The sequence below is a fragment of the Bufo gargarizans genome, chromosome 3 (assembly GCF_014858855.1).
Source record: "Bufo gargarizans isolate SCDJY-AF-19 chromosome 3, ASM1485885v1, whole genome shotgun sequence".
Taxonomy (NCBI): domain Eukaryota; kingdom Metazoa; phylum Chordata; class Amphibia; order Anura; family Bufonidae; genus Bufo; species Bufo gargarizans.
In genome coordinates this window covers 51,305,682-51,332,453 of record NC_058082.1, presented here as the reverse complement: position 1 = coordinate 51,332,453, position 26,772 = coordinate 51,305,682, and the positions used below count along the sequence as shown (strand labels likewise).

General features: G+C 47.5%; 1 protein-coding gene across 1 annotated transcript in view; it reads left to right on the top strand.

Annotated features, from left to right (window-relative positions):
* Positions 1-26,772, top strand: part of MRPS31 (mitochondrial ribosomal protein S31) — a 63,169-nt gene that overhangs the window by 20,247 nt on the left and 16,150 nt on the right. Inside the window, exon 5 of the mRNA XM_044286088.1 lies at positions 8,125-8,201. Within this exon, the coding sequence (XP_044142023.1) occupies positions 8,125-8,201 (77 nt within the window). The remainder of the gene's footprint in view (positions 1-8,124; positions 8,202-26,772) is intronic.

Here is a 26,772-nt window from a genome sequence, read left to right as displayed (position 1 = left end):
GAAAGAGGCCTAAGGCAGCTGGATACACAAGCTTTATAGAGTGTTTTTTTTTTTTTTTTTTTGTCAGAGTTTTTATCCAATCCCACTTCAGTGGAAAAAAAAAAAAAAAGATAAAAAAGCTACATTAACAGACCGTGAGATGTGCTGACGCTTCTGACTAGTAAGCATGCTAATGTTCACGTCGGCCTATGTAACAGGACCCTGGATTACAGTTAACTTTCCCAGTTTGCAAACTAGTTCGAAGCAAGAGTACTGCTACTTTAACTGGCTGCAAAATGATTTCTAAAATATATCTATTTTATGAACCAGCCCTGGACATGGAGCGGTTAAGCCCATGTGTGGGTAGAAGACAGAGTCTTGCCCTGCATGGTTTAATGGGGGCGGTTAATTTCAGCGCTAGGTGTGAGCGCAGGCAGTGACACAGCATTATTTCATCCGTCTCGCTGCTAGTCTTTTACTCTCCCCGCCGTCCTCCACTCCAGCTAAGATGTAAACTGAATTAAAATAGGTCAGAGGTGCTGGCATGCTCGCAGATATGTGAAATGGCAGCTGCAACCTTTATGCCAAGTCAGAATTCAAAACAGCGGGGAAAGCAGCGCCGAGGGCAGGGAGGGGACGTGTTGCCGTGGCAACGCTAGAATGCGTTATAATGAAAAGTTTCAGTGGAAATGTACAATGACCGCGGAGAAGGCAGGACAGGATGCGCGTGTGGCTCAGGATATTTGCTTGGACTTCAAAAGAGAATTTTTTTATTTTATTTTTACTTTATTTTTTTTCGCTCTCTCCCCCCCCCCCAACATCAATGCTGTTCCATTACTGAAGTGTTAATATGGTCATACCAGAAATATCATTTCCAAACGTCGTAATCCTCTTCTCTTCTGTGGACAAAATAATGGATTATGTAACTGTCTGCTGTGTTTTCCTAACAGGAGTTTTTTAAAGGGACCGAATGGCAAAAAAAAATTACATTTTTTTTTTTATATTTTACTGCCAAGTGAGTACAGATTGTGTATTCAGTATATATGTGAATAAACAGCTCTATGTGATATTTGGAGAAAACAATAGAAAAATACTTTGATATACATGTATGTAAAGTGAAATGTCTATCCTTGGTCACCTCTTTTTTTTTTTTTTTTTACTTTTTATGATATAGGCCCTGAGTTTCATGCTTATTCTTTTCTTTATATAATGTGGGAAGCGCCATACATGTACAGCGCATGGTGCTGGGCTTTAATCCGGAGCACCGTACATGTACAGCACATTGTGCTGGGGTCTAATCCCGAGCACCGTACTTGTACAGAGCATGGTGCTGGGCTTTAATCCAGAGCACTGTACATGTACAGCACATTGTGCTGGGGTCTAATCCAGAGCACCGTACTTGTACGGCGCAAGGTGCTGGGCTTTAATCCAGAGCACCGTACATGTACGGCGCGTGGTGCTGGGGTTTAATCCCGAGCACCGTACATGTCCGATGCAAGAATAAAGCTCCTGCATTCTAGCAGGAGCAGGTCTGATCCCTTCCTGTTGATGACAGCTGGGCACCCCGAGGAGGATACAGAACTGATATATTACATCTTCTGCCGTCTCCTTTCCTTCACACATAGCCCTCAATGATCGCTATGCGGTGAATTGAGGAAGCCACTATGCTATAATGTGATCTTGAGGGGCAGAGCTGCTGGGTTTTAGCAGACCCTGATTAGCACTGCCGGTATACAATGCTCCAACAGGGGACAGTTTTCCCCTGTAACTTGGGATCCTTTGGATTCCCCAGTTACAATTGAAAAGTGTAATATAAAAAAAAAAAGTAAAGTGTCATTGTCCCCGAAAGGTCATGACATCTTGGGGGACATATTATAATAGAAAATAAAAACACCCACAGCAACTGAAGCTGTAGCCATAGTTTACGAGAAACCACACTATTATATATTAAAACAACCGACACAAAATGGGGAACACATTTTAATGTCATTTTGCATATTCAAATAATGAGGAGTGTAATAATAATGTGTGAAAAACATGACTTTTAAAACATTTTATTACAGAGCCAAGCAGAGTCACCAAATAAAACTAAAATTAAAAAAGAGAAGCTGTAAAAACCTTGCAGAAATTATTTTGGTTACTAATAAAAAAAAGTTACACCACCACAGGCGCCAAATCACAAAATAAGTGCCTGGTCATTAAAGGGTTAAAGACGCCATGTGCGTTTTTGACAGGTTAGCTGCATACTTTCCCTACGTCTGGTATTATAGCTCTGACCCCCTAGAAAATTGCTGCAGCCTATAAAGTGCTCGGACGCTTTATATCGCAGCAGGGTCCACTTTGGAGGAGACGAGTCTGAATTCTTGGCAGATCAGAAAGCATGTGTGTGTTTGATGGGAAGCGAAACAAAAGTCGTATTCACGGACAGCGGAGAGAGAAAATGAAAACCCTGTTTTGTAATCGGCTTATCCCAAAGTGGAAGAATTCAGGCTCTTAGCAGAGACTGGTTACACGGAGCCCAGCAAGTGCTTCCAGTGGCGTCTTTAAGTGCTTCGCAGTGAGGAACACTTAACCCTTTCTGGCCCTGACACGATGGCTCGGGCAGTGGAGTCCTCCTTACTGGATGTGGCTCAGTAATGCATAGATGGGGGATGGAAGACGATGAAAGGGCCAGTTCAATATTTTACTCCCAGTATGCTGGAACCTTCGGTTAGCTTCTGTAGGAGGTGTCAAGTATGGCCAATCTACAGCTCAGTCCTGGCACTGCCACTACAAAAGGTATGGCGCTGTACCTTGTAGCCATGAATGGGACAGGGCCCCATGGATCAACTGATTGGCGGGGGTGAGCAATTCTAAGAGAGAGGCCTTAAATTTTGTCGCTTCGGAGAACCCCTTTAATTTAGATGTTAAATTTTTAAAGGCATTTGAAATATATACATTTTCTTTCTGCTCTGGCAGACTCCAGCTGTCCTGTTACATGGGCTCCCAGTCATCTTAGAGGGCAGCAGGTTTGTACCTATGACACCGGCTGACCTGTTACATGTGCACTTGGCAGCTGAAGGCAACGGTGTTGGTCCCATGTTCATATGTGTCCGCATTGCTGAGAATAATGAGGTTTTAATATATGCAAATGAGCCTCTAGGTGCAACGGGGGCGTTGCCATTACTCCTAGAGGCTCTGCTCTTTTTGCAACTGCTGCACCTTCTGCACTCTGACAGGACCAGGCAGTGAAAACGTCCTCACACCTGACCCTGTCAATCACTGTGCAGAGGGAGCGGCAGTTGCAGAGAGAGCAGAGCTTCCAGGTGTAACGGCAACGCCCCCATTGCTCCTAGAGGCTCATTTTCATATTTTAAAACCATTTTCTCAGCAATGCGGGCACATAGAAAAAGTGGGACATTCTTAGGCTACTTTCCCACTAGCATTTTTTGCAGATCCGTCATGGATCTGCTAAAACGCTTCCGTTACCATAATACAACTGCATGCATCTGTCATGAACTGATCCGGTTGTATTATGTCTTATTATACAGCGTTATTCTGTCCGCGATTGGGACACAACCAAACGGAACGGAATGCATTTTAGTGCCCTCCGTTTGGTTCAGTTCAGTTTTGTCCCCGTTGACAATGAATGGGGACAAAACTGAAGCGTTTTCATCCGCTATTGAGATCCTATGACGGAACTCAATAGCGGAATTGAAAACGCTGGTGTGGGGCTGCAGTAAACGCTTATTTTAGAAATCGAGTATTCTATCAATTATTTTTTAGTAATCTAATAAGAAAACATGAATTAATAGACTGTTTGTTTTCTTTTATAAAAACTCATCATACCTCCTGCCATCAGTCCCCAACACCCTTTGTCCCCCCCTGTGGGATCAGCTCAAGTGCATCAGTTCCCCTCAGTGCCTTCAGCTCTTCCTCACCTCAGTGCCACCAGCTGCCACCCCAGTGCCACCAGCTTGCCCCCCACTGCCACCAGCTTGCGCCTCAAACTGCCCCCTAGTGCCACCACCTTGCCCCCAGTGCACTATGACCTGACGATGTGTCAGGAAGAAAATGCAGCGCGGTGCGGGCCGGCGGGTGAGTGAATAGCAAGCGCTTCGCTCCCCCTCCGTAGTCACATGACACAAACGAATCCTCAATGCAAAAAATTTGCATCGAGAATTTTTGTGTCGAATTACTCTATATTAAATCGATAAATCGTTTCAGCCCTACGCTGTTGTGAAAGTAGCCTTAGGTGTCGTGGTGGTTCTCCAACAAGAAAACGAATGAAAAGTGCATCTGTAAAAATTTGCTTGTGAACGAAAGAGTATATTTTCAATTCACTGACATGTATACCCCCATATGCACCATTCACTGCATACCCCCATTTATTAAACCTGTCTGTTGTCCCTAGCAACCAATCGCAGCGCAGTTTTCATGTCTTAAACCGCTGTGGGAAAAACAAACGCTGCCGTCTGACTGGTTGCTATGGGCAGCAAAGCCAGTCTTACTCTTAGACAGTGTTAATAATTAGGGCTCATTGTATTTTCATGTTAAATAACCATCCCAAAAAGTGTAATCACCTGGTCTTTATACTGTAAACATATGGGGGGTTAATGGCGTTCTGTGCAGACCTCCTGAGCGGCTGTGTCCAGCGTGTACGCTAGGAATGAAATGAATCTCCTGCATTTAGTGAACTAAACACGAGGCATTTGGAAAGCAGGGAGTGGGCGAGCGTATTACACGCCAAGAAGACTTGCTTTTCACGTGTTCGTCCCCCCCCCTTTATATATGGGCGGTCATATTCCTCTGGCTGGTGCAAGGCTATGGGACAGGACTGGGTTAACTCACATGTGACTCGCCCCCTCTGTTGTACCCAATTAGCAGCTGCCCCATTAACTCCATTTTCTCCTCTGAGTATTTCAATTACAGGCAGTCATATCTAAAGCGATGAGAACTCCTCTGAGCTATTTCATGAGACGTATGCTGGGAATTGGCCCGAATCGCCTAATTGCTGATATTATGCATCAAGGATTCCATTTGAGAACATTTGATACCACTTTGATTTTGCGTCATCAGAACGTCGTGAAGTATGCTCCTCTTCCAGGCGGTCTGCCAGGCCGGCATGGTTAAATGTTCCCATCTGTAGAATTAGACCTATGTAAGCGTGCCAGCCCTACAAACACCGTGTACAGATGGGAATGTATCTTATTAATACCTCCCTGGTAAATGGATGCCAAAATGCCAGCAAAATTCTGCGCTGATTTAAAGGGGGTTTTCTGGGAATTTAACAGCTTCAGGACCAGACTCCATTTAGCCGTTTTTTTGCATGCTTTTATTGGTTGGGCCAGTGACTTTTCCCTGTGGGTTTTCTTTCAGGAATATTTCAGGTTTATTTTTGTATCATTTTTACGCCTATAGGGGGAGAGTTATCAAACTGGTGCAAAGTAGAACTGGCTTAGTTGCCCATAGCAACCAATCAGATCCCACCTTTCATTTTCCCAAGGAGCTATGAAAGGTGGAATCTGGTTGCTATGGGCAACTAAGTCAGTTCTACTTTACACCAGTTTGATAAATCTCCCCCATAATTTGTGTTTTTTTTTGTTTTAGAATTTTTAGGCTTGTAAACTGAAAATTGCTAAAAATAATCAGTTTTTGGCTAACGTCACGGTATTGATTCTCTCTGTGAACTTTTTTGGGATGGGTTAATTTTTGAGTGTTTGTCATTTACGTAATTTTTTAATGGTCTGTCCAATAAAGTCCAGAAAAGACCACAGGGTGAATTTATCATTGTCATTATTTTTAAAGAGATTCTGTCATCAGATTTTACCCCTATAACCTAAACATATGCTCATGTCCAGACTAATAAGAAGAATCCTAAGCTGGCCTTATTAAACCTCACTGTGGCTATGTTTGCCCAAAAAACATCTTTTTATAACCTGTCAATCACTTAATCACTTAAGGTGCCCAAGGGGAGGTCCGTTAATACAGGGTGCCCACCCGCACCCCTTGCCATCCAGTGCCCAGCGCCGCCTTCGCAATCCTCCCAGTCCCTCTGCCAGATCCTGCGCACTAGGCTCAGCCAATCTGCAGGTCATATCGGGGTTGAGCAAAGTGCGCATTAGGCCGGCGCACGCTGCCAGGAGTCCGCACAGACGCATCAGGCTGAGCCTAGTGCGCAGGCGGGATCTGGCAGAGGGACTGGGAGGATTGCAGAGGCGGCGCTGAGCTGTAGAAGGCGGCGCTGAAGACAGGGAAGGCGGCACTGGGCACCAGACGGCGAGGGGTGCGGACGGGCACCCTGTATTAATTGACCTCCCCTTGGGCACCTTAAGTGATTGACAGGTTATAAAAACCTGTTTTTTTTGGGCAAATAGAGCCTCAGTGAGGTTTAATAAGGCCAGCTTAGGATTCTTCTTATTAGTCTGGACATGAGCATATGTTTAGGTTATAGGGGTAAAATCTGATGACAGAATCCCTTTAAGCTACAGTCACTGTGTTGCAGTCCGCAAAACGCACATCCGCCAAATGTGGATACCAGCTATGTGCATCCCGCAAAACGTACCAGAATAGGACAGGTTCTATAATTTGCAGCACGGATACGGACAGCACCTGTGTATATGAGGCTATATTTTTTTTGCTGAACAGCAATCCTAATCATAGGAGAAATCCATCCAGTACAAGTGACTGATTTTTAGAGATGTGTTGGGTCTAATTAGCCATCAAGAAGAAGCCTTCCACCAATCATGTGACCAGTCACATCATCACCAGGATCAATAGAAGCAAGCGGCAGCACTGACCTGAAAACCCCTATTTCATAATATGTCTGGTACCAAGCTCCAAATACCATGCTGCCCTTCACATAGTTTCTCTTCCCTTTCCGTAGAGTTTAATGATAACTTTCTGTCTACCTGTAGCCACCACTAGGTGGAGCTAACATGTACAGACTAAGATACTATTGAACTAAATGCTAACTGTATTTTATAATGGAAAGCAAAAATCATTTGGCGATTGCTCCGTGATAAGAGGCATGGTGATTGGAGCTCCTTATCAGAAAAAAGCCGCAGCTCTGGCTATAAAGATATAAATGCGGTGGCACAGAATTTTACACTTTAAAGTGAATACCACCTTTATGCCACATTTCCTTTGTCTACCAGTTAACGATGTTGATGTTAGGTTTGGTATTCTGGGCTGATCACTGTATTTTTCAGACTATAAAATGCACCCCATTTAGAAACTAGGAGAAACCTATTTCATAGACGGGTGTATCTTGTAGTCCAAAAGAAGGGTAAGGGCCTAGGATTTTCTCAAGATTCCAGGATCAGAACTAGCAGGTAAAGATATGGGAAAAATATGAGGAGTCAGCCGTACCAGGCATTGTAAAAATAAGTCATTGGAGCATGGGACCCTCACCAATCACAAAAATGGGACTCCATATCCCCTGCAGCTCCCTGAAATAAACGGAGCGGGCGGTCAGGCATGCGCATGACCACTCCTTAATTTCCATGGGAGTTCACAAGAATGGGGGGTCCGTACCCCCTGCTGCCGCTACAGTCATTTCCATTGGAATTCTGTAGGTAGCTGCTGCATCGCTCGGCTATCTCCCGAATTCCCATCGAAACTAATGGAGCGGCCGGTCAGGCAGGATTTTATTTCAGGAGGTTGCAAGGGGTACGGAGTCCCCGTTCTTGTGATCGTAGGGGTCCCAGCGGTAGGACCCTCACCGATATAATAGTTAGCCCCTATCTTGTGGATAGGGGGTAACTTAATGTAACCGGAATACCCCTTCAAATGATGCAAAACTGACCACAACACACCCAAACCGCAGAGCGAAAAACCGCCCGGTATGGTGCTGTCCGTTAAAACATCAACTTTACACCCAAAACAACTAGAAATCAGGACAGCAATTGTATAGCACAAAGTAATACATTTTTATTGAACATATAATTTCTAAAACATTGTTGAAATCAGATATTTATTAGCAGCATTAAATCACACAGGAATGATATCCACAGGTCTGTCACTAATAATACATATAAATGACCATTACTCCCCTAAGCTGTGGGTGTACCCCTTGTAAGCAGCTCTTGATTTAGGTGGGAAACCCATCATTTCCAGTTCCTGTATAGGGGAGTGATATCTTCTTACTGTTTTGTGTTCTTGCAGGTCACTACACACTGGAAAGCGTCTCAAGATATTCCCAGTTCCCTCAGAAGCTCCGTCAGAAGAAACAGTTGGTACAGGTCAGTTTATCCAAGAAAAGAGCTGTCTCATAAAGAAACCCTCCTTCCATATGTTCTTACAGGGCACATGCTCGTCATGGAGGACGGACCCCCATGCTATGAGCCAGGGCCGTTTTCAGCCCTTCCATGTATTGCAGTGTTCACCACATTCCCCCTGCACGCCAGGAGGAAACGTATGACCAGCTGCAGCCGTTCCCTGGTGATAATGATGCCTTTTAATAAATAAAGGGCGCTTCTCTGCCCTGCCATGCTCCAGCTACAGGCTGGCATAGACTTCAGCTATAACTTAACGTCACTTTCTGGCAAAAGCTGTAGTAATTCCAGCGGGCAGAGTGAATCCTAGCTTCTCCCCCCGAGCCCCGTCCCTTTTCTCTGCACTTCGGTAAAGTGCTGAGAAGCTTAAAAAGTAGCAAACTATTGCTAAAATATGGCGTGCGCCATAATATGCAACTTTTTTACGCCACAATAGTGGCATAAATACTTTAGTAAATGTCCCCCATTTATTTAACATGTTCCTTGTGTTAAAAAACAAACAAAACAAAAACACAATTGCGGTTAAAACGTATGCTTTTTTTTTTTTTTTTTTTTTTTTTTCTCTCATGATGTGTAATCACTGAGATACCAAAACTGGATAGATAGGCAATCGGATAGACGGGCTTCAATAAAAAAAAATTATATATGTATATATATCTTGCAGCTGTAGATACAGTGCAAGCAAAACCGTTTCTTATACTCTCCGTTCTTTTTCTGTCCCTCTGCTGGTTTCTATAAATGCACAATTCTCTTCCTCCGTGTTGTGTGCTCTAGGCCCATCAGATATGTACCCCATGCTGCTAATCACCCTCTGAGGGCTCATGCACACGACCGTTGCCTGTTTTGCTGTGCGCGAATAGCAGGTCCACAAAACACAGACACCTGCTGTGTGCGTTCTGCATTTTGCGGAACAGAATGTCCGGCCCCTAATAGAACAGTCCTATCATTCTCCGTAATGCGGACAAGAATAGGATATGTTCTATGTTTTTGCAGAATGGCCATGCGAGCATACAAATGCGTGCAGCACAGTCTGTGCTGTCCGCATCTTTTGCAGCCCCATTGAAGTAAATGGGTCCGCATCCGGCCCGCAAAAAAAAATGCGGATCTGATGCAGACGAAAAATACGTGTGTGTTCATGAGCCCTTATACTGTGGCTGTCACTGAGACTCTGGGTGAGATACTGCAGCTGCATTCCCTTCCTCCCCCTCCCTTATTCCTCTAGGTTTAGACTAGATGGATTTTTTGGGGGGTAAGAGAGAAGGTCAGTGTACACTTACAGAGAGCCTGCAGGCAGTGAAAGGGGGGTAAGGTGAGGCATCTCAGTCAGCCAGCCAGAATCCTCCCATGTACTGATGAGGGGCGAGTACCCAGGGCCGGTGCAAGGATTTTTGTCAACACAAGTGAATCCTCATTTTACTTTTCTGCCCCTCATGATTCATGTCCATTTTTTTTCGCCCCCCCCCCCCCCCATGTGCTAATATCATAGTGCCATCCTCTCCCCTTGCCCCCTAATGTGCCAGTATCAAGTGCCTCTCTCCTCCCCCACCCCTCCCCCGTGGCAGTAAAGTAACAGTCCGGTATTTAAAAAACAAACAAACAAAAAAAACACTTTTATACTTGCCTCCATGTAAACGATGCGATGCAGGCATCTTCCGGCCTGTGTTCCCACCAGCCTCTAGTGTTGAAGATTTGGTGCTCGTGTTCTTATTTAGCCTGTATTTCAGAAAAGTTTATGCTGGGATTCAAACCCATGACCTTCTGTATCAGAGGCAAGACACTTACCCACACAGCCATGAGAGCTGAATAGTTAGTTATTTAAAAAAAATTCTATATATATATATATATATATATATATATATATATATATATATATATATATATATATATATATCTCTTCTAGTGTATATCCATACACATGACAGCTGCTCCAGTACACTGTGTATAGATGTAGCAGAGCTGGGTGTGTTGAGGCAGCTGTCATGTGTATGGATGTACACTAGGTATCAAAGTTACCTACAGTAGAAGTCTTATTTGTTTTTTTTAAGTAACTGGCTATACAGCTCTCATAGCTGTGTGGGTAAGTGCCTTGCCTCTGATGTGAAAGGTCGGGAGTTCGAATCCCAGGAGAAACTTTTCTGAAAGACATGCTAAATGAGATTTAAATACACCAGGGTCTCGTAGCTCACAGTGTGTTTTGTGTTGCTGCTGCCTCAGCCTGTCAGCTGCGTGCCGCTCGCTCTGTGACTGAGACAGTGGGGGGCGGCCGGGCTGTGTGGCACACAGGCTCAGCAGGGCAAGTGTAAGTTAGCAAGTTAATTGCGCCGCCCCCCCCCCCCCCCCCCTTCTCTGCGCCTTCAAGCAGCCGCTTGGGCTGCCTTATGATAGAACTGGCCCTGCGAGTACTCCAAAACAGCTGTCTGCAGACTGATATGTAGCTTGGCTTTTTTTTCGATTCCAAAGCTTCTTTAAAAGTTGAACATTGCTTCATAGGAAGCCACTTCCAATAGGTGGCAGTAGCTAGACTTTTATTATTTTTCTCCTTTGATAAATACTTCTTTGCATCTTATTTTCCATGGTGCATCGCCTCCAAGTCTCCATACACAGCTGGTGTCCTTAAAGTATAACTGTAAATTTTTTATTTATTTTTTGAGTATTGGATTGTGGTGATTAATATCTCCTTGGTGGCCCTATTTCAACTTTTCACTGTGTATTCAATTACCCCTTAATTCCACATTTTTGTTCCCTGTACTGCCTACTTTTACCTGTGCTTAAAATCAGGTTGCTAGGCATGGTCCATCTACAGGTCCTTCTAAAAAAATTAGCATATTGTGATAAAGTTCATTCTTTTCTGTAATGTACTGATAAACATTAGACTTTCATATATTTTAGATTCATTACACACCAACTGAAGTAGTTCAAGCCTTTTATTGTTTTAATATTGATGATTTTGGCATACAGCTCATGAAACCCCAAATTTCCTATCTCAAAAAATTAGCATATTTCATCCGACCAATAAAAGAAAAGTGTTTTTAATACAAAAAAAGTCAACCTTCAAATAATTATGTTCAGTTCTGCACTCAATACTTGGTCGGGAATCCTTTTGCAGAAATGACTGCTTCAATGTGGCATGGCATGGAGGCAATCAGCCTGTGGCACTGCTGAGGTGTTATGGAGGCCCAGGATGCTTCGATAGCGGCCTTAAGCTCATCCAGAGTGTTGGGTCTTGCGTCTCTCAACTTTCTCTTCCCAATATCCCACAGATTCTCTATGGGGTTCAGGTCAGGAGAGTTGGCAGGCCAATTGAGCACAGTAATACCATGGTCAGTAAACCATTTACCAGTGGTTTTGGCACTGTGAGCAGGTGCCAGGTCGTGCTGAAAAATGAAATCTTCATCTCCATAAAGCTTTTCAGCAGATGGAAGCATGAAGTGCTCCAAAACCTCCTGATAGCTAGCTGCATTGACCCTGCCCTTGATAAAACACAGTGGACCAACACCAGCAGCTGACATGGCACCCCAGACCATCACTGACTGTGGGGACTTGACACTGGACTTCAGGCATTTTGGCATTTCCCTCTCCCCAGTCTTCCTCCAGACTCTGGCACCTTGATTTCCGAATGACATGCAAAATTTGCTTTCATCCGAAAAAAGTACTTTGGACCACTGAGTAACAGTCCAGTGCTGCTTCTCTGTAGCCCAGGTCAGGCGCTTCTGCCGCTGTTTCTGGTTCAAAAGTGGCTTGACCTGGGGAATGCGGCACCTGTAGCCCATTTCCTGCACACGCCTGTACACGGTGGCTCTGGATGTTTCTACTCCAGACTCAGTCCACTGCTTCCGCAGGTCCCCCAAGGTCTGGAATCGGTCCTTCTCTACAATCTTCCTCAGGGTCCGGTCACCTCTTCTCGTTGTGCAGCGTTTTCTGCCACACTTTTTCCTTCCCACAGACTTCCCACTGAGGTGCCTTGATACAGCACTCTGGGAACAGCCTATTCGTTCAGAAATTTCTTTCTGTGTCTTACCCTCTTGCTTGAGGGTGTCAATGATGGCCTTCTGGACAGCAGTCAGGTCGGCAGTCTTACCCATGATTGCGGTTTTGAGTAATGAACCAGGCTGGGAGTTTTTAAAAGCCTCAGGAATCTTTTGCAGGTGTTTAGAGTTAATTAGTTGATTCAGATGATTAGGTTAATAGCTCGTTTAGAGAACCTTTTCATGATATGCTAATTTTTTGAGATAGGAATTCTGGGTTTTCATGAGCTGTATGCCAAAATCATCAATATTAAAACAATAAAAGGCTTGAACTACTTCAGTTGGTGTGTAATGAATCTAAAATATATGAAAGTCTAATGTTTATCAGTACATTACAGAAAATAATGAACTTAATCACAATATGCTAATTTTTTTAGAAGGACCTGTATGTGTTGAAAGACGGAGGAGGACGCAGAAGCACGCAGCGTGCAAGGTCAGATTACTGACAGCCAGGGACTGTAAGTAAATGATTAAAGCCAGGTCCTCCCGAGCAGCTGATAACAGTGCCTGGGCTGTGTGCTCTTCTCCCTGTCCCTGCGCTTAGCAGACGCTCCCTCACTCAGCAGAGCTGGGGAATGCAGAGTCGAAGCAGCGCAGACCAGGGAAGGGAGATCTGCCGTCTGCTCAGTGTATAAATGAAAGCAACATGTGGTAAGAGGACCCCTTTGTGCTGCAGGAGATTAACACTTTAGGGGGAGGGCTCTGGTTACTGACACTTTTGGGGGCTATTGTTACTGGCTAGTGAGGGCAGGCGGGATTAGCCTCAGGGTGAGGGCAGTGGCGGCCATCTTAACTGAATAGTGAGATTGCAGTTTTATGCAGACTGGTTGCTAAGGCTGAATCTTATAAAAATATGGGGTAAGTCAGTCTTAATAGTAACTGATTCTGGAATATCATGTTATCAGTAACTACATATATGAAAATTGAAATTAGGGTCTAAGTGTGAGAGTTATCCTTTAAGGAGAGCCAGTATCTTCCCTAGAAAAATGGTTCTCTTTCTCTAGGAGGTGTCCCATTGCATAGGGTCTCATATAGACACATAGGGGGTCATTTACTAGGCTGAAATATGCCTAAGGCTACTTTCACACTGGCGTTTCTGGGTCCGCTTGTGAGATCCGTTTCAGGGCTCTCACAAGCGGCCCAAAACGGATCAGTTCAGCCCCAATGCATTCTGAATGGATAAGGATCCGTTCAGAATGCATCAGTTTGGCTCCATTCAGCCTCCATTGCGCTCTGACGATGCGGAGCCAAACGGATCCGTCCTGACTTAGGCTACTTTCACACTAGCGTTTGAAGGCTCTCACAAGCGGCCCCGAACGGATCCGTCCAGCCCTAATGCATTCTGAGTGGATGCGGATTCGCTCAGAATGCTTCAGTATGGCTCCGCTTGGCTTCCGCTCAGAAGGCGGACACCGAACGCTGCTTGCAGCATTCGGGTGTCCGCATGGCCGTGCAGAGGCAAACGGATCCGTCCAGAGTTACAATGGAAGTCAATGGGGGCGGATCCGTTTGAAGGTGACACAATATGGTGCAATTTTTAAATGGATCCGTCCCCCATTGACTTTCAATGTAAAGTCTGGACGGATCCGTCTGAATACAAATTACACTTAGACTTTTTTCTGAAATATAATGCAAACGGTTCCGTTCTGAACGGATACCATCGTTTGCATTATAGGAGCGGATCCGTCTGTACAGATACCAGACGGATCCGCTCCAAACGCAAGTGTGAAAGTAGCCTAACAATGTAAGTCAATGGGGACGGATCCGTTTTCACTGACACAATATGGTGCAATTGAAAACGGATCCACCTCCCATTGACTTTCAGGTTTGCATTATCATGAGAAAAAATAAAAAACTTTTATTTATTTATTTTTTGTTCATGGTAATGCAAACGGATACGTTCTGAACGGATACAAGTGTTTGCATTATAGGTGCGGATCCGTCTATGCAGATACCAGACGGATCCACACCTAACGCAGGTGGGAAAGTAGCCTAATTCGCCCTGCTCAGGTCAGGTCTAAAATTGTGGGCGGATAAGGAAACGGGCCGGCAGGTCCATCTCATTTACCATATTCTATGCCTGGTATAGGTGTAGACAATGGTCTGAATGTAAAGACGGCAAGGAAGCTGGCTTACATTTATAAGCGGAGCTGGATGTACCAAAGTTATGGAGAGGCCGGCGCCTCCTCATAAAGCCTCATTCACACGTCAGTGTTTTGATCAGTGATTTCGAGCCAAAACCAGAAGTGGAGCCTCCACAGACATAAGGTATAAAGATCTGCTCCTGTTCTGTGTTTAGAGCCACAATCTCTGATGGAAATCACTGACGTGTGAATGAGGCGTAACTCCGGCGGATCCACCGCCAGCTATGGGCCTTTATTAAGACCGGCGTCTAAACCTTCGATCTTAATAAATGTGCCCCATATACTACATAGATTTTTGCACAAAACGGTAATAACAGCGAGTGCCCTTTAATACAATGCTATTTACTGTCCTTTGATCCGATTTCAAATGAGACACTTTGGAGAGAACAATATACAGTATATAAACATGATCATTTATAGGGACGTGGGCTTTTTAAATAAATTGTTTGCCCCTCGGTAATATCTGGGAGTGCTTAGCATTGGGAGGTAATGTCGGGTTTCCTCTAATCCCTTCATCCGCCAGGATTTGCAGAAGAAAGGTGAGAAAACTCAGGGTGCATTGTCAGTTAGTAAGACGGGATCTAGTTTTTATTGGGCTACATGCCCATCAAGTTAACCAGCGTTTCAGCCCGTAAAACCGAGGCTTCATGTATCAGCCTGTATGACGGCTTTATCCCAATGGACGCTTTGTTATGTGGCTGTGTATCTGATTGGGCAGGCAGCGGCAGACAACAGGCTCAGCTTTGCTAAACTCTTATTTTTCACACATTTGTATTAAACACCTCTCTGCCTTATGAAAAGCGCCTTTCACAATAGTGACACCCAATGCACGTTGCTTCGTGTCAATCATCCTTGTGTTGTCTGCTCTGAGGGATGCGTTACCGATAGCAAGTTACAGCATTTCTACCACTGCAGAGGATGAACCCTTTTATTTTCATTAGTTTTCATTTTTAGGCACTAAGCTCCTGTACATTCATGAGCTCTCTGTGTACTGTTGATGCGCAACGCGAGTGGTCACCAGAACAGAGGTCTGATCGGACCAAAGCAACTGCGTATATATTTTATTCTAATCCATGTTCGTCATGACTTGTGACTGTGATTGGCGGAGGGTGAACGGAGTGCACTGGTGGACCGTAACTTTGCTTAGCAGATTTAAGTGCCATTCATGTTCTGTGGAAAGCTGGGTGACAGCCGCTATTAGCACTGTCGTAGCTCCCTAACCCAGATTGCAGACATCAGCAACTGCAGGCCGGCGCTACGTGTGCCGTGATTTTATTGTCCCGGCATCACATAGGAAGGTTTGATCAGATCACATCTAGCTTGAGCTAAAGCAGCGGTGCAGCATGTTCCCTGGGTGCCACTGGGGTGCCAGGAAGCCTTTTTACCTAGGCCAGGTTATATATGTACAGGGTCAGGGCAGCAAATTGAATCTTTTTCCCAAAGAACGTTTTAAACTGTAAGCAGGATGCTAAAGGCGCACATAGGCACAGGAGAGACTGCGGTCTGCGCCCTGCACAGCAGCATTCCTGTCGCAGGCATTGTGCAGACTCCAGCCCACTGAAAGTTTAATTCAGCGAGAACGGCAGAATACAAAGGACTAAAGAGATTTGAAATTGTCGCCCACTACCTTGTTAGATTGTTTTGAACAGTTTCATGCCTTGATGGAACTGGCTTTCCCCTTCTCGGGACAGTTCTGTTTTTAACTTTTTCAGTTAAGCTTTTTGTTATAGGTGCACTGGGCCAGAGTTGGTAATGAAAATTGAGCTAGAATTGTGGCAAACATTCCATATGTGCCACATACACTAAATGCCTTTGATACTTTGCGCCACTCTTGACAGTGCGGGCTGGCACTACCTTATTTTTTTGGGCCTAAAAAGTCACTACTCCGCCCTCGGCATCTTCCAAAAAGTAGGCTTGGCGAGAGGGCAGAGGAGTTATCTTCATTTACGCCAGAAAACTGCTCTGAGCTGCCATAGACTTCTGATTAGGCACATGAACAGGCCTGCGCCTCTCCATAAATTAGGCGCATCCCCTGGCAGCACAGGGAAGATCTCCCCCTATATGTCAAAATTGCGCCAACATTTTGGTGCAGCAAAGTAAGCCAACTAATAGGTGGTATGAAATTTAGACTAAACAGTCTGGAGATGCACCAGATTTATCATCGAGCATCAGCCACTGTGATAAAGCTGGTGCATCTGGGCTAAGTTTACACTGCCTTAAAGGGGTTGTCCGGGTTCAGAGTTGAACCCAGACATATTCCCATTTTCACCCAGGCAGTCCCTCTGATATAAGCATAGGAGCATCTCATTTACGTGCTAAAGCCCGAGCATTAGTGCCGGTGACATCACCAGGCTCACTGCTAGGTGGAAGCCGCTGCCTAGCTTTCCCCCCTGGAGAGCCCGGTACGTCACCGGATCCCCCAAAAAAGCCTTTGCCTGCGCAGAGCAAAGGAAAGCATGAAATGGTCCGATGCTCATATCAGGGGGGCCAGAGGTGTAAAGATGGGGATACGTCCGGGTTCAGAGGTGAACCCCATTAAGTCTAAAGACCCAATTTCAGATGGCTGATGGGATGAGTTTTTCCTGGACAGAAACGTTCCCCTTCTGAAAGTGCCCTTAGTGCTAGACAGGATTAGTAAATGCCCCACAGTTTTTGTTTTCTTCCTGTGAGACGTGTGGGCAGCTTGTGTAATAGCTACTCATTTTCATGTGATGGGTAGACAGATGACAGATCAATGAGATTTTTGTAAAATATCAACTTCAAACGGAGACCCTCCTTTAAATTGTCTGTTATTGCTGCTCTATAAAAAACTGATATGGAGGTGACCTTTGTAAATCTACTGCGGACAAAGATACGGGGGGGAGAATTATCAAATCTGGTGTAAAGTGTTCCTAAACCTTCCCCATGGCGTTCTGTGCGGGCATCCCTTGGAAGTTGCTGTAGGCAAATTGATGGGATCTGCTGATGGTCTGTCAATGGTGACAGCCCGACCATCTCTTATCAGGGGTCGTGGTGACGAATTGGGTTATATTTCAGCCAATATGATCTGAAAAGGGTATGCTTACCCACACGGGGCTCGGAGAAGGTTATAAACAATTGAATACTTTACTGAGAGAGTAGTGGATGCATGGAATAGCCTTCCTGCAGAAGTGGTAGCGGCAAATACAGTGAAGGAGTTTAAGCATGCATGGGATAGGCATAAGGCTATCCTTCATATAAGATAGGGCCAGGGACTATTCATAGGATTCAGATATATTGGGCAGACTAGATGGGCCAAATGGTTCTTATCTGCCGACACATTCTATGTTTCTATGTCTATGTTTCTATCTGAAGCCAGTATATACAGAACAGATATTTTGGCTGCCTCACCTTAATTACCAAATCTTCCAGTTAAATGTCATGAAATGTGACTCACTAGTAACAGAGATTGGCATCTGGCTTGGTCGCCCTTGCTGGGTGTAAGGAGATGCCCGTACAATATAGTACTTCCTATGGAATGTCTTTGGGTGGCGTCTGTTGCTGTGTTTCTGCGCTGGAAGCAGGATTGCAAAATACATCTTCTCCACTGAGCAGGAAATACCAGGAGATATTTGATCCCTGACGTCTTCTGCTTTGCTGCCTGTCCCAAAATTAAAAATTATCGTGACACTAAAAATCAACTTATTTAACTTGTCCCGTGATTATTTTCCAGGCTGCGGAGAGTGAAAGGTGCAGAGCCCCGGCAGTTTCGGAATAAGGGCACCTGCTCACCAGGGCAGATTTCAAAGCCAAAAACTTTGCGCAGATTTGATGCACATTTTCAGCAGATCTTATCCTTGTATTGAGAAGGGTGAAATCTTAACACAAATCAAACAATCAATTGATGCGCTGTGGATTTCTAAATCCGCGGAGCAGTTTAACTTCCGCACTGAAAAAAAAAAAGTGTAATCTCATACACATTGCTGTGGATAATTCGCAAGCTGTGCGGGTACCCTAAATGTGTGACCGCTCATACAAAAACCATTAGGTGCTACAGTGATGGCAATCAGCTGAACTGAAATACTCTGTGCCACTGATGCTCGTTATAGGTGACCTGCTGGCTGTGCAAATGGGGCTTATGCACATAAATGTGATCTACGATTAGACCTTTTATGCGTATACAATAATGGGCCATATCCGGGGTTGTGCAGGCAGTTTATATTGATGAGCTATTCTCTGGTCGTCAGTATTAAATTCCCAGAGAACCCCTTTGAAGGGACTATCTCACGAAAAGTCAGATTGCCGGGGGTCCAACCACCGCCCAGCGATCCTAAGAATTGGGCGTCCTTGAGTCCTCAGTCTGACTGGAGAAAGGCCCCTTGCAGACGAGTGTGTGCAGATTAGGTCCGGATGCGTTCAGTGAAAAATGCGCGATTTCGCAGGCAAAGTCAGTTTTGCCTGCGATCGCGTTCAGTTTTTATCGCGCGGGTGCAATGCGTTTTGATGTGTTTTGCACGCACATGATAAAAAAAAAAACAATGTATGCAAACAGCATCTCTTAGCAACCATCTGTGAAAAACACATCGCATCCACACTTGCTTGCAGATGCTTGCGATTTTCACGCAGCCCCATTCACTTCTATGGGGCCAGCATTGCGTGAAAAATGCAGAATATAGAACATGCTGCGATTTTCACACAACGCTAGTGATGTGTGAAAACCAAAGCACGTGCACACAGCCCCATTGAAATGAACGGGTCTGGATTCCAATGAGTTTGCATCACGCAATGCATCCGTGCGCAATACTCGCTTGTGTGAAAGGGGCCCAATAGTGCGTATGTCTGACCGTGTTTTACATAGTTACATAGGTTGAAAAAAGAAACAGGTCCATAAAGTTCAACCCCGGTTGGATGGTTCATACGATAAATTACTTTTCAAATGACAGTCGGACTAAATGAATCTTCAAATTTTTTCCAAAGTGTCCCTTTAATCAATTTTCATGATCCATAATTCAAGTCAATAGGAGCAGCGCCACAGTAACCGACTCTGGCCACTGCCCAATGTTCCAGGGCCTGTGTCCGGAGCTGGACCTACTGCAGATCTCTCATATTGATGACCTATTCTAGGATAGGCCATGACTGAGAGCCCCTTTAATAAGGGCCACAGGTCATTTTACCGGTGTATGGGCAGAGCTCACCATTGCATGTCCAGGAGTAGCATGCATCAGTAAAGGGTTTGACTGGTTTCTTGTAATTTCGGGAAAATGTAAGGAAGACAGTAGTTTTCAAAATGGAAATATAATTTGACTAAATTTAAGTGCCGCAGTCTAGACAGGTAATTTCTCAAACTGTTCCCTTCTTGTGGAATCTCATGAATCAAACCCTTCATGTGCCTTTTCTCGCCCAGTTTCCTTGGGGGACACAGAAGACCTTGGGTATAGCTCATCTCCATAGGAGGCGTGACACTAAGTGAAAACTGTTAAGCCCCTCCTCCACAGCTATACCCTCAGCCTGGAGAGAGAGACTGCCAGTTTTTTGCTTAGTGTCCAAGGAGGCAAGACACTCCCTGCTACTGCAGGGCTGTTTTCTCCTTGTTTTAAATTTTGATTTTTACTTTTTTCTTTTCTTTTTGTTCCAGATCATCAGGGACAACAGAGACGCACTAGACCTCTCTGTTTCTCCCGGGGTCGAGCTGCGCCAGTGCCGGTCATCCGCACTGCTGCCTCCCCCACAGAAGGCAAGGTGGATCAGGGCAGCCCAGCTCCCCTACATCCCGCCAGCACAAGGGTCGCCCGCACGCCAAGTCCCTCTTCCAGCGTCCTGCCACTACGGTGCCAGTAGCTGAAGGGGCGACCCTGCTGGAACGGACCGAGGGTGAAGACGGCTATGGTGAGAGATTGGCTTCTCCAGCCCTACGTCCCCCCCCTCACCCCTCACCCCACCCCGGTCTCCTGCGTGCCTGACTCCCATACTGACAGGGCCTCTGGACCCTTTTGTCCCTGCTAGCCCTAGGCTGGCCCCTGGCTGCCACAGGGCGACATTTTGCTCCCATAGGACATGGCACCCTTCTTCCTGCAAGAAGAATGCCTGGGGAGCTGCAGAGGTTCGCACCTAGCTGCCCCTGACGTAGGGGTTAGGCAGGATTCCCACCCTCACAGACCCGGTCTCAGGGTCCCCCTCCCTCTTACCGGCCACTGCTTCAGGGCCACAGGGCCCGCGCCTTGCTGCCCCTGATCCATCACGGGCACCGGTCCGGTCAGCACTAATATTCCGGTGCGGCCGGGCGCCGCAAAAGATTTTAGGTTCCGCGGCTCCCGCGGCGGTCCGCCATTCCAGGCCTCCTTACTTCCGGCAGGCGGGGTGGGCTCCCGCGGCCAGCGAGCCACCATTCCAGTCCTGTCTCTCCGGCCGGCCGGGTGGGCTCCCGCGCCGGCGAACCGCCATTCCGGGCCCCTATCTCTTCTGGCCGGCGGGGTGGGCTCCCGCGGCCGGCATTGGGCTATGCCCAGCAGGTGGCGGTCGGCGGGGCTCCGCTACTTGGTCCCAGACTTCGGCCTGCTGTGCCGCAATCCCGACCGGCCCGCGGGGTGGGCTCCCGCGGCCGGTTTGAAGCGCCGTTCCGCCGCAGGTCCCGGCGGTATGACGGGCCGGGGGCCGCAATTTAGCCCCCGGCTTCGCGGCCTACTAGGCCGCAATCTTCCGGTCTCTGGTGGAGGGGGCGGGAACTTCTCCAGGCGCGAATTTTCCCGCCTGGAGGTTCCTCCGCCCCCAGGGGATCGCACGCCGCCCTCCAGGTCGGATCCCTGTTAACCCTTTGGGTGCAGGCCGGCTCCCAAAAATTGGGTCTGTATAGTTGGCCCCCCTTTTTTTTTTTTCTCAGGGCCCCTATATGGTGGCTCCCCTTTAGCCTCAGTGGCTGAGTTGAAATAATAATAAAAAAAAAAAAAAAAAAAAAAAATAAATGAAATAAAAATAATAGATCATGATTTCTATTGGGCTGCGCTTGACGCTGCAGCCTCATCAGTAATGCTGCATGTCTGCATGACCTCCTTCCACAGGCGGCATGGTGTTGCGCTCCCAGCCTGCGTCGCTGCTAGGGCATTTCCCCTTTTAGGCGGTTTTCTTGCCTCTTCCAGGATACGGCGCTGGCCAAGTGCATTCGGCCCTCTGTAGGCAGCATTCATCGTCTCTCCAGTTATGGTGCCTGCCATGTGCATTCCCCCCCCCCTCCTAGGCGGGCTACTGCACTCTCCCTGGCTGGCCATGTGCATGACCCCCTTCTTAGGCGGAATGCTGCACCTTCACCGGATACGGTGCTGGCCTTCTGCACGACCCCCTTCCATAGGTGGAACGCTGCACTCTCTGGATTTGCTGCCGGCCATGTGCGTGACCCCCTTCCGTGGGCGGAACGCTGCACTCACTGGATTCGCTGCCGGCCATGTGCGTGACCCCCTTCCTGGGCGGAACGCAGCACTCTCACTGGATCTGTTGCCGATCATGTGCATCCCCCCTTTTTTAGGCGGGATACTGCACTTTCACCGGATACGGTACTGGCTGTGTGCACGACCCCCTTCCAGGCGGAATGCTGCACTCTCGCTGATGTGCTATGATGTACTTATGTACTATGTTATTATGCTGCACTCTCGCTGATGTGCTATGATGTACTTATGTACTATGTTATTGTGCTGCACTCTCACTGATTGCGCTGCCGGCCTTTTCTTAGGCGGTATGCTGCACTCTCATTGGATTCCCTGCCGGCCTTAGGTATGCCTCCTTCCCTCAGACAGCATACATACATCCCTCTGTCTTTGGGTGTTTCCTCGCAGGTACGTTGCTGGCCACGTGCATGTACCCCATACATGGCAGGGTGCTTGCACTCTCGCTGGATCCGCTGTCGGCCATGGGCATGACTCCTCTTCCGTAGGCAGTGTACGCACTCTTGCTGGATTCGCTGCCAGCCAGGGGCATGCCTTCCTTCCTCAGGCGACATGCACGCGTTCTTAGTGACTGTGGTTGTCTCTCGCCAGTACGTTGCTGGCCATGTGTATGACTCCCATGCATGGCGGTGTGCTCGCACTCTCCCTGGAGGAGATGCTGGCCATGTGCTTTACCCCCTTTTTCTGGGCGGTGTGCTACACTCACCGGATACATTGCTGGCCATGAGAATGGCCCTCTATCATGGGTGGAACGCTTGCACTTCCATTGGATACGGTGCTGGCCTTGTGCGTGACCACTTCTCACTTCAAGGGCAGAATTTGGCACGCTCCTGGGATTCACGGCTGTCCTTATGTGGCTGGGCTGGACTTGTACATGTCCCCATTCATTGGCAGAGTAGTTACTCTCTCGCTGAGTTCAGTGTTGGGTGTATTATTGCACACTCATTTAATGCTAGGATGCCCTGTGCATGTTCCCCTTTCACTAGATGGACCTCCTGCATTCCTGCTGGTTTATAGGGTATGTCCTGCTTCTCTGAAGTAGGTTCGGCCTTAGGCATCACTCCCTTTTGGGACCGGTCTTTGCACTCTTGCCAACTGTAGTTGGCCAGGTACAATTTCCCCCCTTTCGGGGTGGACTGATTGCGTTCCGTCGCATGCTATACTGGTTTTGTGCATAACTCCCTTTCAGGTTGCACTTTGCGATTCCGTACATGCTGTGGCGCTCTGGGACGAGCCCCCCTTTTTTCTAGGTGGGTTGGCCTTCTCGCTGCTTGCGGGGCTGCTCGTTCGTATGCCTCACCTGCTTCCTGCGGCATACCTTTGTTTCTTGGGAGCCGATGCTTGCCGCCAGCCTTGCACTCGTCCCTAGGGAGTTCCTTCTGTCCTCTTGACCGGACAGGCTCTATTTCTCTCTGCTGCACCGAGCTGGGTGGTGCTCATTCATTTAGTTGGCCTTTCATTCCAGGGAGTGTTCGTGGGTCCTAGATGCATGCCCTTTGCGTCCTTCTGCAGCATTGCTTCCCTGCGCTAGTGGTCCCATGGTCGAGAGTGCTGTTGTCTGCGGGGCCTCTCGAATTCTTCATTGGCGCTGTCAGGACTGCGGTTCCCTTGCCTGCCGCAATTTCCTCCTCTTCGGATGCAGTGTGGTATGAGTCCTTCCTCTTGGCGCCTCTACGCTTCTGTCTGATCTGCTGCCGGGTTCGGGCTGCTCTTCTCGGGACGGTCACCCAACTTCTCTTGGGTGCTGGATTACCCAGGTCCGGAGGACCTCCGCCTTGGGTTCTTCAAGGTATTCGCCTTCTGCGAGGCGGTGGACCGGGCGTCTCACAGTGTAGCGGGTTCTGTTTTTGAGCTGTCTTATGGCTTCCCTGTTGCCCACTCCTCCTCCTTTCGGTTGGAGGGTGTTATGTCGGCCTCTGTCTCGACTGCCTCTTTTCGCCGGCTTTGTTTGGCTCCCGCTCTATACAGATCACTCCGATGTGGCTTCCCGCCAGACTTCGGAGGCTGTGTTTTCACTGTCCTCCCCTCTGGGGTGAGCCTGGTTGTTCCTGTGGATGGTTCCGGTGTTCCTTTTGGCCTCGTACTGTCTCCCTTGTTCGCGCTGGCTGTATTAGCTGTGTGCTTATTTACCGAGTCTACCGCGTTCTGTCCTCCCGCTGGGTGCAGATTGCGTGGCCCGTTCTAAGACGATGGTCCTGATGTAGACTTACCTTCTCGGTAACTTGGGGGGACTACCTTTTCGGTTCAGATTGTCCTTTGATCCCACACAGGGGCTGTACAACGTGGTTACATCAGCATGGTCTTTAGCCTGCCTTCTCCTGGCGTCTGGCGGATCCTTTTGGGTCTTTCCATCTGTCCTTCTGCTCCCCATTCGGGTGGATGCGGGTCAACGTTGTTCGGGGCCGACGGGGCTAGTTTTGTCGACCCTTCTGCCCGTGTTACTGGTCTGCGCCTGTTCTCATTGGGTTTTCGCCTGCTTGCCAGGCGACTCCAGCGGGTTCACTGCTGTCCACTCCTGGCTGTGTCTCGTCCAGGTTCTGTCGTAAGATTTAGGGTTTTTTGTCTGGGGTTCTGTGGAAAGCTGTGCATTCCCCACTCTGAAGTTCCTTCCCCATGGTTCTGTCTTTTGGTTGAGGTGTCAAGTGTCGGCGCTGTTCTTCCTCTTCCAGCGTTCCCGACCCTCTGGGCCTGCCAAGACCTTCTTCCTCGGAGTGGCTCTTTGGTTCCTCTGTGCTGTCCTTCGGTACCGCCCTGGGGACTATATCCAGAGCTCTCGGCGCTCCAATCTTGCCCTTGGAGCCGTTACAGGAGTTCACTCTATCCTTCTGTCCTGTACGGTTGTGTTCCGTATCAGTCGTGTCTCTGACGGGTGCCGGCATGGCCCCCTTTTTTTGTTATGAGTTTTCTGTCTTTTCCAGGACAGGGCTGTTCTGCATCTCGTTTCTTCCTTCCTTCCTTCCTTCTGAAGGTGGTGTTGCCTTCGCTTCAACACCTCACCTATTTGGACGTTGTTTGGGCCTGGCCGTTGTTTACTTGGAGATCTCCGACTCTTGCAGTCGTTCGGCCTCTTGGGTTTCCAGGAGGTCTGTGCATAGGGTTGGCAGACTCCAGGGTGGTTTTCCTCCGCTTGATCAGATTGGCTATTGCTGAGGTTACCGCGCCTAGGGCAGGATTCTGTCTTTGGTGTCACCGTTCCTTTCACCAGAGCGGTCGGTGCCTCCTGGGCCGGAGGCATTGGGCTTCGGCCGTGCATTTGGGCACGGTGGCCACAGGTCTGCCTTGCACGCCTTTCTGAGTTCTACAGGGTGCATACTCTGACTTTGGCAGATGCTGCCTTACCCCGCCTGGGTTTACAGGCGGCGGTTCATTGATGCCTTTCGGGTGCTTCGCCTTGGTGTTGTGGTCCCTCCCCCTTTTGGACTGCTTTTGAACGTCCCAAGGTCTTCTGTGTCCCCCAAGGAAACTGGGCGAGAAAACGAGATTTTTGTATAACTTACCAGTAAAATCTCTTTCTCGCTCTTTCCTTGGGGGACACAGCACCCACCCATTAATTGTTTTTTCTCTGTGCGTTTTCCGAGTTTTTGTTACCCGTTGGGTAGTTGGCTTGTTGGTTCCTTGTTTGGACTTTGCCTTTTCTCACTGCTTGGACACGCAACTGGCAGTCTCTCTCTCCAGGCTGAGGGTATAGCTGTGGAGGAGGGGCTTAACAGTTTTCACTTAGTGTCACGCCTCCTATGGAGATGAGCTATACCCAAGGTCTTCTGTGTCCCCCAAGGAAAGAGCGAGAAAGAGATTTTACTGGTAAGTTATACAAAAATCTCGTTTTTTCCCGGTTTCCCCTCTCATGCTTTGTAATTATAGAACCATGTGCAATTTTATATGATTTTCCCTGAAATTGTGGATTATTCCATCTATTGACACATTAGAGGTACCTGTATAAAAGACTAATCCCAATACTTTTTGCTTTTACATAATGGATAGAAAAACGTCTCACTACTTAATTACTAAGATTCTCTGCATTCAGGCCACGTTACCTGTCTGTGGAATAGTGGATGAAGCTCCTTGTATTGGTTCATTTGACCTGTTTCTTCACATAGTCTAAGGCATGCATCCTCAAACTGCGGCCCTCGAGCTGTTGTAAATGCCCTGCTGTAGGCTGATACCTGTAGGCTGTTCGGGCATGCTGGGAGTTGTGGTTTTGCAACATCTGGAGGGCCGCAGTTTGAGGATGCCTGGTCTAAGGGCTTCTCATCACAGAGATCTTCATAGAAGTGCTGCTGTAAAATCTTAAATGGGCCATGCACCTTAGATATCACGGACGACTATTCCTCCCGACCCTCCCATGTATGTATGTATGTATGTTGGCTCAGCTGAACATGCATGTGTTCTCAATGGGCAGAGGGGAAAGCTGCTCTCAGGTACCTAGGGCAGCAGCTTATCTGCCATGCAGAGGCGGATTGGCCATAGACCCTTCCGGTGGGCCGATGCCTAGGAAGGCCACCCAAGCCCTCTTCACGCCCGCCAGCCAGGTTCATAATGATCTGATTCTCTCTTACACACCAGGCCATCCTGAAATCAACTGTATCAACGTCCTCAGGAGAGTGATACAGTTGAATACTGTGACACAGGTGGCAGTATTTTGTGCTGCAATGTGGTATTTGGTTCAGCTGGGGCAGTATATTGCTCCGCACTATGGTATTGCTGGCCCTGCCTACTTCTGTTGCCCCACCTTCTGTTAGTTTGAAATTGCAAAATGGGTCCACGTTTAATCTCAGGGCCACTTTGAGTTCCAAGTCCGCCCCTCCTGCCATGAGAACAAAAGGATAAGGCATGATTCAATCCAAAATCCTTCTTTCTCCTGATATCGGTTGGTGGGGGGTGAGTTGGGATACCCCCATACACATTAGACGGTCAGCTGGTATCGCAGAAGTCGGCGGTTCAGCCGACATTCATTCAGCCACTGTAATGTCTAAATGTT